At 36.3% G+C, this 19124-nt stretch overlaps 1 protein-coding gene across 2 annotated transcripts in view; it reads right to left on the bottom strand.

Annotated features, from left to right (window-relative positions):
- LOC113501725 (neuronal acetylcholine receptor subunit alpha-7) overlaps positions 1-14973 on the bottom strand; it is an 86384-nt gene extending 71411 nt beyond the window's left edge. For both annotated transcript variants that reach the window (XM_026882927.1, XM_026882928.1), the window contains exon 1: positions 14842-14973. In XM_026882927.1, coding sequence (XP_026738728.1) covers positions 14842-14887 — 46 coding nt within the window. In that variant the 5' untranslated portion in view covers positions 14888-14973. The remainder of the gene's footprint in view (positions 1-14841) is intronic.
- Between the last annotated feature and the right edge of the window lie 4151 nt (positions 14974-19124).

Raw genomic sequence — 19124 nt, 5'->3', positions numbered from 1 at the left:
TTATTGTTGCTAATAGTTTCAAATTGTTAATTTTGTGGGTTCCTTGTGTCATTTAAGTGTTTTTCTGGCTTTTGTCCAAGGTTTATTTGAGTTTAAGAAGCTGTATACCTAGTTGCGAGGTTGTAAAAATTTTTCTTTGTCTTGTACCAAAGAGCAAAGAATAGTTTGATAATTGCATGGCAATAATTTTCAAAAATATTTTTTTTTCTCGCCTTAAAAAGCAACCTTAGTTTAGCTTTAAGCATTTACATTCGTAAACTTACATGTTTACTGCTTCCATCTCAAAACAATCCCTCTTATTGAATTTACATCCGCCATCAAAGTGGCAGCTAAGGGCTATTAAGAAAACCTCATCTCCAGACCACGTACCTATAAACAACACTTGTTTATCTCCCATAAAACATTTTTTCTCCCTATCCAATGGAAATAAACCAAAGATTTATAGAGGCAAACAAGAAAATACATCAAACATGGAGATTGTAACAAAACCTTACAACACTGTAATAAATAGGGGTCATAATATATTTTTCTAACCATTAGCATTGATTGATTGGCGTTGGAATTGTTCACAGGTTACAATCCAATTTTCCCTTCAATGCCCTTCTGCCTTTCACCTCGTGTAAGCGAGTAATTTGTCATTGATTTCATTTTGCCCACCTGTTTCGAGCATTGTTATATCCTCTTCATATTTTTGGGTTTGATATCATTCTGCTTGTATTTTCCCAAAGGGTTAGTAAAATGCGATATGGCTACACTTTTTTACTTAAACCGGGGTGAAATCTGAATAGTTTTAGTTTAAAAGTATCTTTTACAAAAATACCTTGCAAAATTCATCAAGTGCAATAAAAAAACCCGCGGCATAATTAAATTTCTTGTAAATGTAAATTTATGGCCTTCTCTAAAAGACAAATATTTTCCCTACATCTTCTTTGAAAAGCAACTAATGATATTTGACATAAATTATAACACTTTTCTGGCCACAGCTCCTAATGAGCTTCAATCAATTTATCTAGCAACAAAGCTCTTCCACAAATACTATCATTCGGTATTTATTCGGTCACATTGAAGTCGGATGAGGGCTAATTAGGGACTTGTCATACGTATTAATGCCTCGCCTTTGATATAATCAGACGACCGCCATTTTCTTATAATTGGTGAACTGGTAATCTGCTCCATTCAAACGTTAATGAGTGATATTCTTTGGAATTATCTACATATTTTCCGCATAGCGAAAAGTAACCTTATTACGTAAGGAATTGGGTATAATTACAAAATGCTGAAACTGCAAATTAAGTCAGTCTCTCAAATACTCAGAAAACAATAATAAAGATAAATTGATGATATTTGAAATCTTCTAAGAATCAGAATATACATGCAAAAAAATATCTGAAATGCTCCACCCTCGAGTTCAACCATTAGGCTGTGAACGCAATATCATAAAAGGCGAACACAAAAAAATACATACGCATCTAAACTCTTTAAATCGATACTTATGTAAGGGCATAAAAACATCGAACACTCTCAGATACTCGCCGAAATAAGGGTCATAAGACGACTGTACTGCGATACCAACGAGAGGATCTTTTTACTATACAAAAGTAAATAAATTGCTAGTGGCCTTAATACGAACCTTTAGAAAATACAGGGTCCCTTTGAAATATTCATACAAACAAGCTTTTTTCCTTTGCCTTATATTTCTTTACATTCTAAGAAACACTGCTTTTTGTGAAGTTTTGCGATTAGTCTTGAGGTTACGTAGCGAAATATGGAAGGAATAATGTGGAAATTGTTTTTGATAGATAAGTGGTATAAGCGTGCTATTTCTTAGACTGGAATGATATGTTTTGCTTAGAATCTGTTACAGATTTTACTAACTACAAAGATCCCTTTAAACAATGTATTACTCGAAGTCTTTAACGGTAACCTTTACAATACAACCACCTCCCCCCTTTGCAATTCGATCAATTCAAAGATGCTGGCTAACTACATAGATTCACTTATAAAATGTGTTACTCTTTTCTTTTCCTTATTTTTAGGTGAACCTTTTCGAATCTCCCAACGAGAGCCAAACAAAACTGTCACAATTACAAATCACACAAAATAAACTGATAAAAATGCTCTTCAACTATCCATACTTAACAGCAACGACAAAAATATACAGAGACACAAAAATAATAACTATAAAACAATTATATACCTACAATATATGCATTTTTATCAGAAAAGTTCTCAACAAAACTATCCATACAAATATTACACTTACCCAATATAAACAACTCAGTCAGCGAAGTACTCGGCGAGCAAGTTTATTGGTTTTACCAAAAATAAGAACTAATTACGGCAAAAAAATGCTCACATTTGAAGGAGCACAGCTATACAATAAGATACCTTCACGCATAAGACACCTGCACTCATTTAATGCATTCAAAACTCAGCTTAGCCAATATTTACTTTCAAATCAGAATATCTAACAAATGAATGTATTCGATGGAACTTGTTTATTGTTTTTAGTCTGAACCAAATGTTGTCGAACCCAACCTTACTTATGTTTTTCTGTTCTCAAGTAAGTGACATGTAATGTTTTTATTGAGAATAAAGACTCTTTAAACCTAGAGCCACCACACATAAAACAAAATTCGAATTCCCATTTGCAACATTATATGATGCAAAACGCTGGCAACACATTAACATAACATTACACGGTTGTCTGTGACATTTATTGCTAGATGCTATCTCCGGCCACTTGCTGTTAACAGCGGAAACATACGTGTCAGACATTAGTGCAGCAATTTGTGTCTGCCGACGAAGCTTAGCTTGTTTCTTGCACCATTACCATTTAAAAGCATATGCGAGTGCTTACCACATGTCTGATTGTATAGCACCCCGTAAATGGCAAAGCAACATAAGCTAACAAGTACTAACAGGCGTGTTAATGAACAGTGGGGAGGTTATTGCTGTGCGTTCAGTTTTGTGGGTTACACTGACTTAAGAAAGAAAAATGTATATAGTGTTAAATAATCACGAACTATTTTTCTTAGTTGATTCTTGGATGTAGAGAAAATGTTGAAGTTTAATTTTTAGTCATTGAAGGTACCCACAATTTGTTTGTCACTCAAGCGATTTGTTAGTCTTTATTAGCCTACTAGCTGTTGCCCGCGACTTCGTCCACGTGGTTAGAATTTTCCCCATTTTCCATTGTATCTTCGCTCCTATTAGTCGCAGCGTGATGTTATATAGCCTATAGCCTTCCTCGATAAATGGTCTATTCAACACAAAAAGAATTTTTCAAATCGAACCAGTGGTTCCCGAGATTAGCGCGTTCAAACAAACAAACAAACAAACAAACAAACTCTTCAGCTTTATATATTAGTATAGATTAGAACGGAACCCTTTGTTTCGAGAGTAACTCTCACGCTTGACTGATTTTACTGCAAACGTCATTCTAATCTGTACCTGAAGAAATATTATCTCTTTCCAAAGTCAAATGTTCGTGATTTACTATTTCTACTAAAACTTAAACTCTAGCCTAACAAATGAGCATCTGAACTTCGGTACATGATTCCCAGTGATTTACGTGAAGCAATATTCTATTAAACATCGTTCAGACAAGAGTATTATCATAAAAATCCAATATGGCGGAGGTATCACGCGCCAACCTCGTCTCTAATAAGATTTCACGGCTCACTTTTTCCCAATATGCGTTATGATCGTAACTTATACGATTCTTACACTATTTCAATCTATACTCCAATTTTAAGACTAGTCAGCAAATTATTGATGACATTCAATAGAGAATTATCCTCTAGCTGTTGTTTATGATAAAAGAGTTTCTATATTTGAGGACTTCTGAAAGTGAAAATGTATCTTGCTTCTATAAATACTTGAAAGTCTTAAAAGGTTCCCGTCTTTAATTCAACTATTCGTTTTTGAGACTCTTAACACTTTCATACACCAACTCAGTCACCTAAAAGCCACGTTTCATATCTAAAAGTACATTACCAACAAAGCTATTACGATAACAATTTACATTGAATACATATCTCGGAAAAGCAACAATGAATTCCAGTGCACTTTAAGTCTTAAACAATTCATATCAGAACCTCTCAACAAAGCGGGCTCCGCAGACCAGTCGAGTTGCATGTCTCGCGATCCTCAGATAAGGAGGGAATTTGTCTAAGCTGACGTGAACGCAGCATATTACAAGCAACTTACTAACTAGTGTTGTAACTGACTGCTTACCACTTGCAAACTACTTTAGTTGTGTTTAGTTTGAATTTGTTGGCTGTATGGAGAATACTTAGGTCAGAGTACAACAATGTAAATGTTAAGATTCGTTTTGTTACAATTTATTTTAAATTAAAGATGTTGGTTGAGGTAACTATGTCAAAAACACTCAATCCCCGCGTAGGATCCGCGAATGCTTGTCCTGAGTCTGGGTGTCTTTGTTCATGTAACTTAAATATTTGTGAAGCCCCCCGCAAGTCGCAACACAAGTATTAAATGCCTAAAATATTTTGGAACAAAACTCCTGACTTACTAATTCTCGGATAAAATTAACAGTAAAATAATGCAAACCTGCCTGTTTTAAACTGTATTTTTGGAAATATGAAAGAGGTCTAATTTTGGCTTCTGTTGGAGCGAACGCACCAGGTAGCCGAGGCCGATTGTCTGCTTCATCGAACATCCATTTTTGGTGTTATAATATTTTAATATATACTAAAAAATATTTATGTATCTAACAGCGAAACTTTTCTCACTGAAACGTGGAAAAGAAAAGTAAAAGGTTAATAAATAACGCTTATTAAAATTACGTAGGTACTGGAAAATGACTGTTCAAAATCCTAAAACAAAATAATCCTACTATTTTTGAAAACCATGATTTGATCTAGGCCTCATACGTAAATTCAAACAAAATTCTTAATCGAGTTCGAAATTCAAGTGAGTGAGTTTCTTTTATAAAGCTCAGCCATAGAGTACACAGAGTAACAATGGCGGGGCTCTAACCGCTCGCTCCGTCCTTCATGCCCTGCAGCTTGTCTATGCCCGGTGCCGCATACATTTCACAAGGACAGCCCGACCGACCATTATGCTCCTACTCTATGGTTTGCGAAGAGGTTTTATAACTGTATTTTGTGTTGGAATGGTGTTAATGTCGCTACACGAAATGTAAGTTACAACCAACTTTTAGGAGTATGGTGGATAAAATAAATATGTGGCAGGGGGATTCAAAAACTTTGTCAAATATTAAAAGTAATGATAAAAATATATTGCTATGGTTAAATAGCCAAAATCTCGACAGTGTTTACAATTATTTTTATTGAATAGACTATTTAGATATCGTAAGTTAGGTCGTATCAAGTTTAAATAAAAGTAGGTAGCAACGACCCAAAAGGGAAAACACGACTCCTCGTAAAATTAATTACAAGCAGCGAAAGATTGAATAGCAATGCGGGTCAACGATTTATTTGTATGGTAAATTACACGTTTCTTCATGAGTGCCCTCGTAAAGGAAAAATGTAACCCTTATAAGATCACTCGTACGCAAATGATCTCACGAGGGCTTTTCCTTTTGAGTGACGTAACCACACAATTATGAGACTCTCTGCAATTTTATATTCATGTCAAATCATGTGTCTTATTTTATATTTACTAGGAAAAATAAGATGTAAACGCAAGATTCGATCACATTGTTTGCTTGAAACAATCAGGTTAAAAGCAACGCTGCTTGAAGCGTTCTTAATTGCAAAATTGTACCCTAACTCTGTCTGATGTCATTAGGACAATAGTGAAGTTTCTAAACAAAACACCATACGTCAATGTGACCGGAAGACCCTCGTAATGACCAGCGAAAATTGCAAGCAGACAATACCGAATAGGCAGTATTCACAGAATACTCAAGGAGTTCGCTAAATACAGCAAAAAGTTACAAAACTAAGATCCATAAGAAATGTCGCTGTTGCCCCATAAAGCCGGAACACACAAGAGAAACGCGACGTCACGCGCCGCGGCACTCGAACAAAACGCTAAATTAAAACGTGCCCAACAAATTAATTCAAAGCACATTACTAAACAAGCGTCTTAATTCGCCATAAATATCAATTAAAATACAACGACAATTGAAACAAGACTACGGTCACTGGCGGCTTTCACAAAGGCGACATCTGTGGGGACAAAACAGCGTTAATTGCGAAACCCGAGTCTACAATTCGGGAGCTGGTTAGGCGTTTCCACATGAGAGAAAACTTTGTCGAGTAATGACTGAAAACTGACGAGAATTATTAGCTTTGGCCAGCATGCGGGCTTGCTTCGCTCATGTAGAATGCTTCTTGCACGATTATAAGAATAAAAAAGAATTTAGGAAAAATAATGATGTATTTTCAAAGGTATTTTTGTAAAACCGCAACGAATTCGGAGACCTGTGTTGACGTTAGAGAGTTAATTAGTGAGTTAATAAAACACGGCTATCGACGGTAACAAAAGTAAATATTGTATGACTCAACGATTGGTCCAAAAATAAGCCTCTTGTTTCCTTTAATTTTGGTATCAGGACTTCGGCATCGTATCGTTAACCGAGCTTAATTGCGTCGAAATGTGGCCAAGCGTATTTTGGCGCGAATCTCAGTGAAAAGTGAATCCGCGCTAATTGAAATTCTCACAACCACTCACACAACGAAAACCTCGGACACTGCCAAAGGCACCGCACCCGTTGCCGTTGCCCAAACTTGTGCAGATTTTAAAAACTAAATCGTTTAATTGGTGCTTGTTTATGATTCCGTAAAACTTTTATTAAAAACGAAACGTTCTGTATTTGAATGTTATTGTTTTACGTGCGAAAGCGTTGTGCAGAGCATAGCAAAGAGCGTTTAACTGATATTTTTTTTTAGTTTTTGGCGTATAACTAGATAGTTGAACTTTTAATATTGTTGCTTAGGCAGAAACGTAGGTATATATGTACATTAATATCTTTTGGAGCCAAATGAAAACAAAATAAAATACTCCTTTTAAAACGAATAGATATTTAATTTAGGAACATTTGTATATTTTAATTTATTTTTATGATTCAGTTCGTCGAATTAAAATCTTTCGAAAAAGTCCGCGTATTTTTCAATTTAACACATTGCATATACATACTTTAATTGATATGTACGCTTCGCTGGTCATAATTTATTCGACTGTTTTCGCCTGTGCCGCTTTAACATATTTTTATTAAAAAAAATAAAACAAAACAACACGCGAGGCTAAAATCCCTATCATACAACGTCGGTAGATTAAAAAAAACAAAGGTTATTAGCTTTTTTGCAGTATATACATACCTAAATAAATTGTTCTGTACCATAGAGGTTGAAACCACCACAGATAAAAAAATATCGATGTCTGGAATTTTCGGCTCGGCTGTATGTTCGAGTGATTGGTGCCAATATGGAGGTGTGTGTTAGAGCCGTTAGAGGTGATCCCCTCTAAATCGAGCATTTAATCCGGCAGCCGCGACTCGATACATAACACGAGTATCTCGTCAGCGACAATGCCGACGCGAATTGAGCAAGGAACGAGCCCAGCATTTATGGAAACTAACATTATAGGAAGTTTCACTTTTTGGGTTTCGTTTTAAAGTCAAATATAGGTACATTAATTCAACTTGTCAAAAATTTGTTTGTTTAAAATGCACTATGAGGTAGCACTTTTATCCCGTCACAAAAAAAATCAATAGAAAGCGCCCTGTATCATCGGCTCTTCACCGCATCCTAAGTAGGTACTCAAGTTAGATTCATGGAGAAGAAACGGCGCGACAAACGCAAATAAAAGGTTACCAAGGAACAGTCGAAGAAGAGATCATAAGAAGCACTTCTTAGACAATTGACGACGACGTGTTTGTCAATTTTCATTCTTGACCGATACAAACCTTACACCAATTTGTCACCAAAATCTTCAATCACGCACAATCCTAATTAATACCCAAAATTACCAACATTTCAAACGGAAACATTGAACAGTATCAGTACTATGGTGATCCCTTAAGTGCGGCAACACACCATTCGACCACAATGGGTCGTTAGTGCAGGAATCCACCATGTTCCAATAAACCAATAGAACAGCAGAAGCAACATTAGTTCAGGACCCTTCCGTCATGCTCCTGACTCGCTCCAAAAGTTTTGGGGTTAGGAATTATGATTCAGAATATTTAGGGACATTATTCATTAGTTAGACACCGTGACAAAGCACGCGGAGGGCTTAATTAAAAGGATATTAGTATCGGAAATCGATACTGTTTGATGAGTAAGGGTTTACTTTGCTTAAATAAATTCTCCTTTTGACTATATAATTATGAGGCACCATGTGACCTGTGTAATATCTACTGGTCTCGCCCTGTTCCATGTCACATAGGGTCTAAGAAATGTATATTTTCCTACATTCATTTTCTCTACTCCCTTCCTAAAATTTTTCTAAGTCTCTTGGGCTTTGATCTTTATAAAAAAAGTCTGCCATGACTGTTACGTTTTCAAAATACCTGAAAACAGTAGGACTGTTGGAATAAAAACTTTTTGATAATGATCACGTAATTTACTCGGAAAATATAAAAAGAAGATAAATGGTGATACTTAAAATCATTTCCCCAGTCCAGAATTAACAACGGTCCTAATTGCGTACACATTAAAATGTATATATCTACTGACGTAGCAATAAACATACTTCGCGAACCAGCTCGCAAAGTTGCCAGATTGCAAAAATGTGATCCCAAGTCCCAGGCTGCCTTGCTTAAATAAAGCTCTGATCTCGGGGAATTTAAATAATAAATATGGTAATTATTTGTTAGGATAATTAAGTAACTTCGCTTTTTGTTAGATCAAAGGGTTGATTTCTGAATTAGCTACGTTTTTAACGTGTCAAAGGGTAACTAAATAAAAAGGATTTTTCGTCGTCTATTCAGGAGCTTTTACAAAAAAAGGAAAATTGATACTTTAATTACGAGATGTCGCGTTTCATCTAACTTGACCTCTATAGCACTACATAACATCTGTTTTAACTAACACTTATCTGAAACCTGTATTTCAGCTATAGAAAAAAAAAACACATTAGATTAATACACAGGTAGAAAATATATGTTTGGGAGCTGGCAACACCCGCAAAAATGCTTAACAAAACAGAAAACATAAATCTGTGTCAATACCAATTAACTCGGGGCCGCAGCCTGAACAAAAACAACGGGGAATAAATCAACAGTCACATAACACATTACGTTATTGTTAATGCTGTGCTCTGCGGTTTAGTTGCTGTTCCAATCACACTCATCAATTGATGAGGTTTTATTGATGGATAACTAATAGATAATTGTTGGTTAATATTTTAAAGTTATTATAATAAAATGTAGTTGTATCTAGGGCCCAACGTTTGAGTTAATTTGATCGATATTGCTACATTTATATGTACAGATGTAAACGAAAAGCGTGATTATTTTCAAATTTAAAAGTTATGTATCTGTTTTATAGCAAATTAGAGTTCACATAATTTTTCGCTATAAATACCATATTGAATTTCCACAGTCAAATTTTACGTTTTAATAAAAAATAAACTGATAAGTCCCGTTTTTTTTCATAACATAATTAAGCTTATATTTAAATTCTTGCATTGCTAGTGCGTTCGCAATTCGAACTCCAAATTACCATTTTAAATATCGAACCACACGCGCTCCTGTCAACCAATAAAATTCGCATGATTGGTTTATGTTGCTCTTATTGTAATTAATTTTACTACTAGATGTAGAATTTAAAACGCATGTGTGTAGTCGACTGAGTTCATGTTGTTTAGTGTCTCTTTTTAACAGGCCAGAGGACTTAGGCGATGCTAACATATAGCTCTAGAATAGGAAACTTCCAATGTATGGAACTAACATTCATGATCGGATGTTCTGGTCAGTTAAATCCATTTAAGCGCTTCGTCAGCGAAAGCGCTTAAGAAAATGTGGCTTGTCTACGAAGTGACAACAGAAAATAAGAAATATTTTTTCATTTGAATAGTTTAACCCGACTACACAAAAAGCCTACCTATCAAAAACAGTACAACACGGGAATATGATAAATTGTGATACACTCTCGTTCACTCTTCTGGCTGAGTAAGCCGGAACAGTATTATAGATATAAATGACGACGTCAGCGAAACACTGAGCTATGAGGAACTGGGTCCGCGATCTGCGGGCCTCGCGACGGTAATGGCACGAAAATGATAGATCGACACACCGCTCCACACAATACTGTAAATCTATTTGATACTATTCCAGACGTGCTGAGCTTAAACTGGCTGATACAGCGCTTATCTTGCTCTTCTACGGAGGTTTTAGTTCATAGCTTGAAGTTATGAACCTGGCTCTATGAGAGATACTAGTGATGGTATGAGACTTGATGGATTTTCTTTTAAACAGAGAGTAAAAATTTAGTCGAAGGAGATGTGAGGAGAGAATTCAATTGGTATTGTTAAATTCTTTGCACTTTGAATAGGTTAAGTACGGAAGTCTGGAAGTAAGGAAATTAACATCAGTGGTCGACAGTCGAAAACGACATGTTTAAAGACTGGGTGAAATTGCAGTGAGAAAGCAAGTAAAGCAGTAAAACGAGGTCGCAACCATCACTAAGAGATACAAATAGCTACAGAAGAAATAAGGCAATAACTCACTACTTACTTGTTACCGCCCATTTAGTTTGACGATAAACGATGATAAAGTACGCTGGAGGTGATAAAATAACCTTTTCTTGTTGAGACCGTGAAAACACTATCGGAATAAATGGCCCCGCTTTAACAAAACGCTGGCGAACACAACCCGCGATTGTAATGGCGAGAAATGATATATTGTCACATGTTGCATTGCACTCTCGCACTCAATTCCTTTGAGGTGAACTGCCTTTGTTCTTATGCCAAAACGTCTTAATAGCCAGATTATGAAATCTTTTCTTTTTTGTCAATGGCCACTCGGTGCGACGTCGCTCTGTTTAACTGATTCGCAAAAGCGTATTTGCATAACGATAAATACCTATTTGTCACAATATGCACGAAATTAACAATTTATAAAATATTTCCCAAACATTACACATACGTATATTTTTCTTTTTTAATTCTTTTCAAAAAGTAAATTCAGATAAAATATTTTGTCCCATAAGTAAAACTTTGACAGTATCACTCAAAATTACTAGATGAACAACCATTTCGATAAGTAGTTAAGACAAAATGAACTTAACATCTTAATTATCAATAATGGCATCAGATTTGGACTATGAGAAAAAGTACTGTTAAGTACTACTTGAAACCTGGACATTTAGGTCTACTTAATAAAGCTAGCCCGAAACCTCTTTAATTTAATCAGAATGATGCCGTCTCCTTCACTTTAAGGTGTAAAGTGGGAAAGTAGACATTTAAGAATGACTTCAATTTAAAATGCGCTTTAGTATTAGAAGTTTAGCTTCTAGCTCTCAATATTTCTAGTTCTTAACAAAGACATACTGGAATATAGATTATTTTATAATTAAATGTGACAGAAAACTAACAAACATTTTCGCTAACATCTTTTCCTTTGCCTGGCAGAAAAACATGTCATGTTACTCTATGGATACGTTTGTTTTATCTCTGGTCATTAATTCGCTACGTTGCGACGATCGATTCTACTTTTACTATTAGCGTCGGAGGTAGGTAAATAAAGTAGGAATATAACTTGGAAATGAAGACTATACGTTAAGTTTTACGGAAAAATCAGTTAATTAAAAAAAAAAACAACATTATTGGTTTGCGTGACACTTAATATCGTCCTAATAACTTTTCAGTATTCGTTCATGAAATATAATGTTCAAAATTCATGTGTTCCCTTACCTACGATTAAATCTACGTTTTATTTATATTCTAGTTATTGTCCGGGGAAAACTCCACATAAGATATTATTAATTTAATTATCTATATACTGCCTACGATCGTTGAGCCTAACATGATCCGTAAACAAAGTTCACAAGGATAAGCTAAAAAGGAATAACAGGAGTATTAAGCCGTACCTACGTAAGTACCTGCTAAAATAGGCTGAAAATCTTTCAAAAATCCCCTTGAACGTCACCTAATACCTTTTCCCGATACCTACAACGCCATCTATACATTTTGCACCGTTCAATAAATGTTTTATCGTCCTTTTTCCTTCTCCGTCGTTTGGACAAAGCCCCGCTAATTATTACCTACCATTTATCTTTACCGTCATCTTTACATTTTAAATATTTCATTAAATTGTTTTAAAAAGATTACGCGGTTAAAGTATGCATGGAGTAAATTGATTGTTGGAATATATTTTGTTGGTTATCGTTGGTCTGGGGAATATAGTGTATCCTTTTTGACCTGTCCGATGTCCGTCAGGCAGTCTTGTGGAATATGCATATTGGATCGGTAAAAAAGGTATTCTTTTGCTACGATAAAGTTTATGTTCATTACAGTTTTGTTGCATCTCCATTGCAGAATAAGCAGAGTAATTTATTGTGTATTGTTTCTTTTTCATCTCATGGTTTGCTGAAAGTTTCCTTTACGGGAAGGACGTCGAGACGACGAAAGGGATATGTTACTGTTATATAATAAAGGGTTATAATATATATGTTTACTAATCACGAACGATAAAGAAACAGAATTTGATTCAAGACGACATAATTATGTATCTTTATACTAATTGCAAGCGTTTTTTATTGAATTGAGGTCTCCGCATTAAGCCTTGCTTGGACTGCTTCACCGCACTTATATAAAGTTTATGTTATAAATAATACTTAGTTGTAGTATGCAGTTGTCAAATATTTTCTAAAACTTGAGCCCAAGTGACGTATAGATATGAAAATTACTTTTCAGTCTCTTCTTTCTGCCGCTTTTAGTTGACTAAATTGTTTCCACTATTTCAACCGAACGGAAATATCTTAGTAGTTAAAAATTATGTTTCCCTTGTTACCTAATTCTATGATTGGAACAAGTCCGCACTTCATCGATTCCTGTCAATTCAGTTCGAACGGACAAGTTAATCTTATCCTGGGAGATAGTTGTTTTGTGTAGGAAATAAGCTTTTCCGTCGCCGTGTGGAACTGCCTCGCTTCGGAGTATAGTCTGTATAGTTCGTGCGTCGGAAGCTTCTAGAAAGTACCTATTGTAGTGTATGAAGATAAATTGATAATAAGTTAAAGTCTTGTGTTCTAGAAAACAAAGTAATTTAAGTATGTTATGTGTCTTGGAAGAGATTTCCAGTGTCCAATTTTGTAGGTTTTCTTTGGATTCGATTTTTTAAGTTTTTCTTTAATTTTAATTTGAAATCTGTAATTTTCTCTTTAACAATGAAATCTGATAGTTCGTACATTTAACAACAGCTTATTTGCGTCTAGAAAAGTCTGAAAACCTCTCCAGCGCAGCAACTAAACTTTCTGTTGCGGACCTCTTTTAGAACCTGTAATTAATCTTCTTTCGAGCTCGGAATAAGACTAGCAGACAAAGTTTCTTCTAGGTAACTGAATAATATCCGATAAAACTATTACGCAATACTGATTCAGTAAAGTTTGAAGAACTCCGCTCTTTTGTACCGACGTTCTTTGATCCCTTTAAGATTATCGATAAGGACTTTACCTGGGATCATGGGTGAAAGAGTCACCTATATTCATTGTTAATACTGTAAATGGTAATTTTCAATGGAATTCGCAAGCGTACATTTAATCTGTTACAGTAACTACAGCGGTTTGAGCTGATGTCGAACACATCTTTGGTTTACGAAACAAGATCTCTTTGTTCTTTGGGATATGTCGCTGAGCTGTTCTGCACTAAAACGCGATATGAGAGAATCTTTTAAGACAGCTTAAGTAAGTCTACTAGGAGTACTCTTGTTCTTTACGGACTATAACTTTATGCCCGATTAAAGATAGTCACGTTATAGAAAAAGTTTTCTTTAGCTTTTTTAGGCTTGTAAGGTGCTAAGCGTGTTATAAGGCAGAAAGAGAGGCGAGATCGTAACCTGTTGGCAAGTCAACAGGGGCCTGTAGTCCCGGGAGAGTTTCCAAGTGCTCATGAATTTATTCATCGCGATACCTGCCTCAGGGACGACTCCTGCTTTTTAGGACTTAATTAACTTTAGTCGTGTGATGTGATTTTATTCACGCTGGATTTTTATGGCAGTCTCAAAGGAAATTCTCTACTTTCATCCTATAATCTCAAGTATAAGAAAATATTCCAACATAAAAATTCGCCCCGAAACCAACAGATCGTCTGAAATAGTAAATAAAAAGACGCCTTACGAGTGATGTATCAATTTCAGGACGTAAAACACACAGTTACATAAATAACATCTCCCAGAGGTTTTCTCGTGAAAAACAGTCCTAAAACCGACAGACCCCAAATTTACAGACGAGAACCATAAAGTTGGCACCTCGGATACGAGCCGCGGTAACCAAATCATTACCATCACGGTAACTACGTACAGATTCTCTCGTAAACCCTGAGTTTTTGCGGTTTATTACCTCGTATACAGACCGTCGACTTGTGAAATAGAAACTTGAGCATGACACGTGTCAGCAAATTTACTAACATAAACTGTATCTACGGCTGACGAATAGTTTTCAAAAGTTTCCCCAATTGGTTTTTCCAAGAATTTTCAGTAATGAGTTTACCTGACCGACTTTTGAACCTGATTTTCCGGACGGCATCCGAACCGCGTTACCTCCTTAACTTTTTTCCGGCTCATCTCCTAGGGTATCACACACAACACCTCAGCTCTCACCATCACGCCAATCGATCCCCACAGGGGTAAACAAACGCGGGGGCGCGGCGGACGCCTGTTGCGTCGATCACGAGGCGAACACTCACCGGGCAGCAAAGCCAGCAGCGCCAAGGCCACCAACATAGGGGCCATAACGGCGACGCGCGGGCATACCACACCCGCGCACGCTGCGCTAGCACGCCGGCGCGCTCATGCGGCCTGAGACAACGTGCGGCCGGCCCGAGCGGCGCCCGGCGCGGGACTGGGCGCGCCCGCCCCCGGGGCCCGCGCCCTCCCCGCGCCCCCGCCGCCCCGCGCGCCCCCGCCCGCTGCGCAGCCGCCAGGACAGGTGCGCGTGGCACCCCGCCGACCTGAGCCCTACCCCATGAAAAAGGCTCTATTATCATCTCGAGTATAAAATAATCTGTCAATAGCTACACTCGCTACGTCAACTTTTCACAACTACGACGCTCCCTGAAAAGCATACGGTTGATAAAAATAAAGGGTGTTAAGTAGGGCAAGGGCCCAAGGTCGGTGCAGCCCGGGCGGGATGCGACGCTCGACTCGAGCCCAATCTTTATGCGCCCTTGGAGCGTTTAGGGCGCATCCCTACGTGCCAATAAAATATTTAGAAGGAGCGCGCCGCAAGATAGACTATTCATTAACAATTCGTTAAGTCTTATTAAACTTTGATGTATGCTAACGCAAGTCATGGTATATTCGGAATTGGAGGAAACAGAATGGGTATCGATATAGCGAACTGTTATAAAACGCAGATTTTTGGGAATATTTATTTTCATTGAAAGACTGACAAATTGATTGAGAGCGTAAAATATGATCAGATAAAATAGATTAAACAAAAATTAAAGCATGCTAAAAGCATATAATGCTGACGTTATAATTATGTAGTTCTGTTCTCAAGATACATCTTAATAGGAATTGTTTATTTTTTTCGTTTGTACCGGGGTCATAGGGGTCAATATTCACGCACGACTTTGCAACGAAATTGAAAGAAAAGAAAACACATTAAACGTTATTTTGACTTTGTCGCTTAAAGTTATCAAAAAAGTTTGGAACTCGTTATAGTTGGAAACTTTCACGGCTCAAACTATTGCGAATCTCGATAATTTTACCTATTTAAACAAAGGGCTTGGAAATTCCCAAAATCTATATTTGTTTGAGCATATTACGTTGGCTCGGGCCTGTTTAATATTCTTCGCGGAGAAGGCTCGTTTTTCAACCCTGCCTTCTCCATAAATATAACTCAGATCACCGATGAAAATTGATAAAAATCGACATTCAGCCACGCCTTAACCAAGATTAACATTTTGAACGCGAACTTTTTTGGCTTTTTGTTCGATATCAGCGCGTTCGAACGTTTACGTGCCAAAAAAAGTCAGAAGCGAGAATTGTGCGAAAGACATGAATCTGGTATGTCGATGAAGACTTGCGATGTATCTGAGACGTATAGTTTTGGTAGTTGTTTGATTTCAATACCACAGTTGAATACGAATAATATTGTCTACGTAAAAATTTACTTAAGAAAAAATCGGTTGGGTAAAATAAATTTAAAGGTAGCCACAAACATAGGGTCTCGTTTTTACCCTTTGCGTACCTAACCCTTAAAATTATGAAAATCTAAATATAATAAAGTTATTTTGCATGCTATCTATCGTAAAATGCAAAACACCAGACAGGTACGTACCTATAAAAGTAAGCAATGCCAATAAAACAAATATATTTTTGTATGTATAGATATAACATAAAAAAATAAATTAAGAAAACACGTGAGCCGTATGAGCGTGAGCTAAAAAACTCCGTAATTACCACAAACAAATAAAAGTCCCAAAATTCAAAACAAGAACGGGGTAAATGGCCGCCTGCCCTTTATGATAAAATTGAAGCTAGGGCTTTTGTCCCGAGCTCTGTATGATTATGCTGTTCACAAATTTATTGCGATCCGACTCGCAACGCACGAAAATAACGCGTTTTCAACACCTAATGGGAATAGAATTGATTTTTCTTTTTGGATTTTTTGACTGAAATAATGATTTAGTATAAGGTTGTTGGAGATAATATATAACTAGCCACGTTAGAGGTCTACTATTGTATTACGTCAACTATATATCATAAAAAGTAGTAACAACTACTCTCTGTCTCTACACTCCATATAATATAACTAGAAAACTATATATAATATATCGACGAAAAGGTACAACATCTAAAAGTAACGTGGCAGCAAAGCGATGAAAAATGACAGCTAAAAACCAATTCACTAGACTGATTTTATACCATTTTCATGGCATACCACTAAAGCAAAGATCTCAAACGATCATGCTACGGGAACGAAAGACTCTGAATTATGAAGGACGGAAAGTGTTCCTACCATTACGAAACGACTTTTAAAGTAAAACTGATGCAGCCGTGAAAACGAACCAGCAATACAAAACGTAAAGCTGCATCTCGCTCACACAATTGCAGCAGAATAGATTAAGAGTTGGTGGTAGGCCCCCCGAGCACAATACACCGCTTAAGAAACATCTGCAGGAGCCATATACATCTCCATTCAAATTTGCCGAGCTTGGCTGCCTCTGAACCACGCTTAAATGCAAATAAACCGACCAGACGAATTCTTACGAGGCATGCTCAACTAAAATGTAGGATGATATTTAATTTGAATTTTACTTCTTAATTTACCGCCCTGGAAATGTTCGCTTGCTCGTCACTTTTTTACAGAGGGAATGAGGTTTAATAGTTTTTGTCTTATCTTTTCATTTAAAGGTTTTTTGTAAGATATTGCTTTTAGGGACTAGCCAGCCTTGTTCCCATAACAACAAAGTTTTACATAGCTACATGTTTTGTCCCAGTAAATAATAATAATTGTTTTACACGCCATATCAGTAACGGTTAGTTTTAAAATCTCTTTTAAATTAAAATAAGTTTCACTTGACATATTTTGATAACATCTAATGACAATTACTAATCCTGTGTCCTTAAATCAGAATCGACACAACCAGAGGAAAAACAACCTATATATATGTACCATTTTTATATAACTCGTTTGCTTTTAGATATTCCAAAAACCTGTGGACCCTTATAATTTTATTTCACCTCGTCCGTGTCCGTCCGTCACGATCGTAATTACCTGATATAACACTGACACACTTTCCAACCTAACAACCAAATGCAGTTAGTATCTACTTATGTCTATCTACGTACCTACATATGTTAAATCTTTTGTTAGACATAATGGTCTTGTCTCTCCAATACGAAACGCTTAGGATAAAAAAGAAACTTTACTAGCAGAGGTTTTCTGATCTTTTCTTGTCATCTCTATATAATCTCAAACTAATCGAAAATTCCACAATAGCTTACAATGACCATGCGTCAGAAAAATTATATAGTCGGTGCTAACCTACATAGGCTGAAACTTTATCAAAGGGGTTAGATGGGATTAATGCCATTTTCTGAATTAACCCATAATATTAAAAAAATAGATGAAACACTCACTGAATAAGTTTTATTTTCCTTTAAATTTCTACTGCTCAAATCATTTAGAGAAATTAAATTGTAATAAGTAAGCTAAAAACATATTATTTTAATAAAAATGAGCACTTTTCTTTTCTTTCAATCGTTACTATTCAACGGTGTTTCTGAATTCTGCTGTGAAATTTGTAAATCAAATCAAAAGCGAGTCGAAACTTTTAGGCAACGGTAGGCATTAATAAAACCGTCTGACAATACCCTCAACTTATACAATACGTATTTGTCGTTATTGTACTCAAATTAAGCTAGAATTTTAAACGTTTCCCGTAAATATTTGATCAAGAATTAATTTATGAATTCAGCATTGTTATTTATTCAGGAGGAGCTCGTGGCTAAGCTATAACCGCATAAATGAAACGATCACAGGTTAAGCTATGCTTGACGCGGTTGGTCCTTAGATGGGTGACCATCTTTGTCATAACGAGTTCCTCCGTGTTTCGGAAGGCACGTTAAATTGTGGGTCCCGGCTGTTATTCCTACATCTTTGACAGTCGTTACAGGTAGTCAGAAGCTTGAAAAGTCTGACAGCCAGTCTAACCAAGGGGTATCGTGTTGCCCAGATAACTGGGTAAAGCACTGGTACTCAGCTGAAACCGGTTGGACTGGTAGTCGACCCCAACATAGTTGGGAAAAGGCTAGGCCGATGATGATGATGATATTTATTCAGTAAAATGGTAGAAACTCGAGTATAGAATTATTAAATTCCTAATGTAAAAGTTTACATCCAATAACATTTTTTTTAAGGTAAGTAACTTAGTGACTACTTACCTACTTACTAAATTACGACATTAAGTCATCAAATTTTACTAAATTAAGTTATGAGATAAGACTAAATAAATCAAAA

Source organism: Trichoplusia ni, chromosome 16 (assembly GCF_003590095.1).
Source record: "Trichoplusia ni isolate ovarian cell line Hi5 chromosome 16, tn1, whole genome shotgun sequence".
Classification (NCBI taxonomy): domain Eukaryota; kingdom Metazoa; phylum Arthropoda; class Insecta; order Lepidoptera; family Noctuidae; genus Trichoplusia; species Trichoplusia ni.
This window is presented reverse-complemented; position numbering and strand designations above follow the sequence as displayed.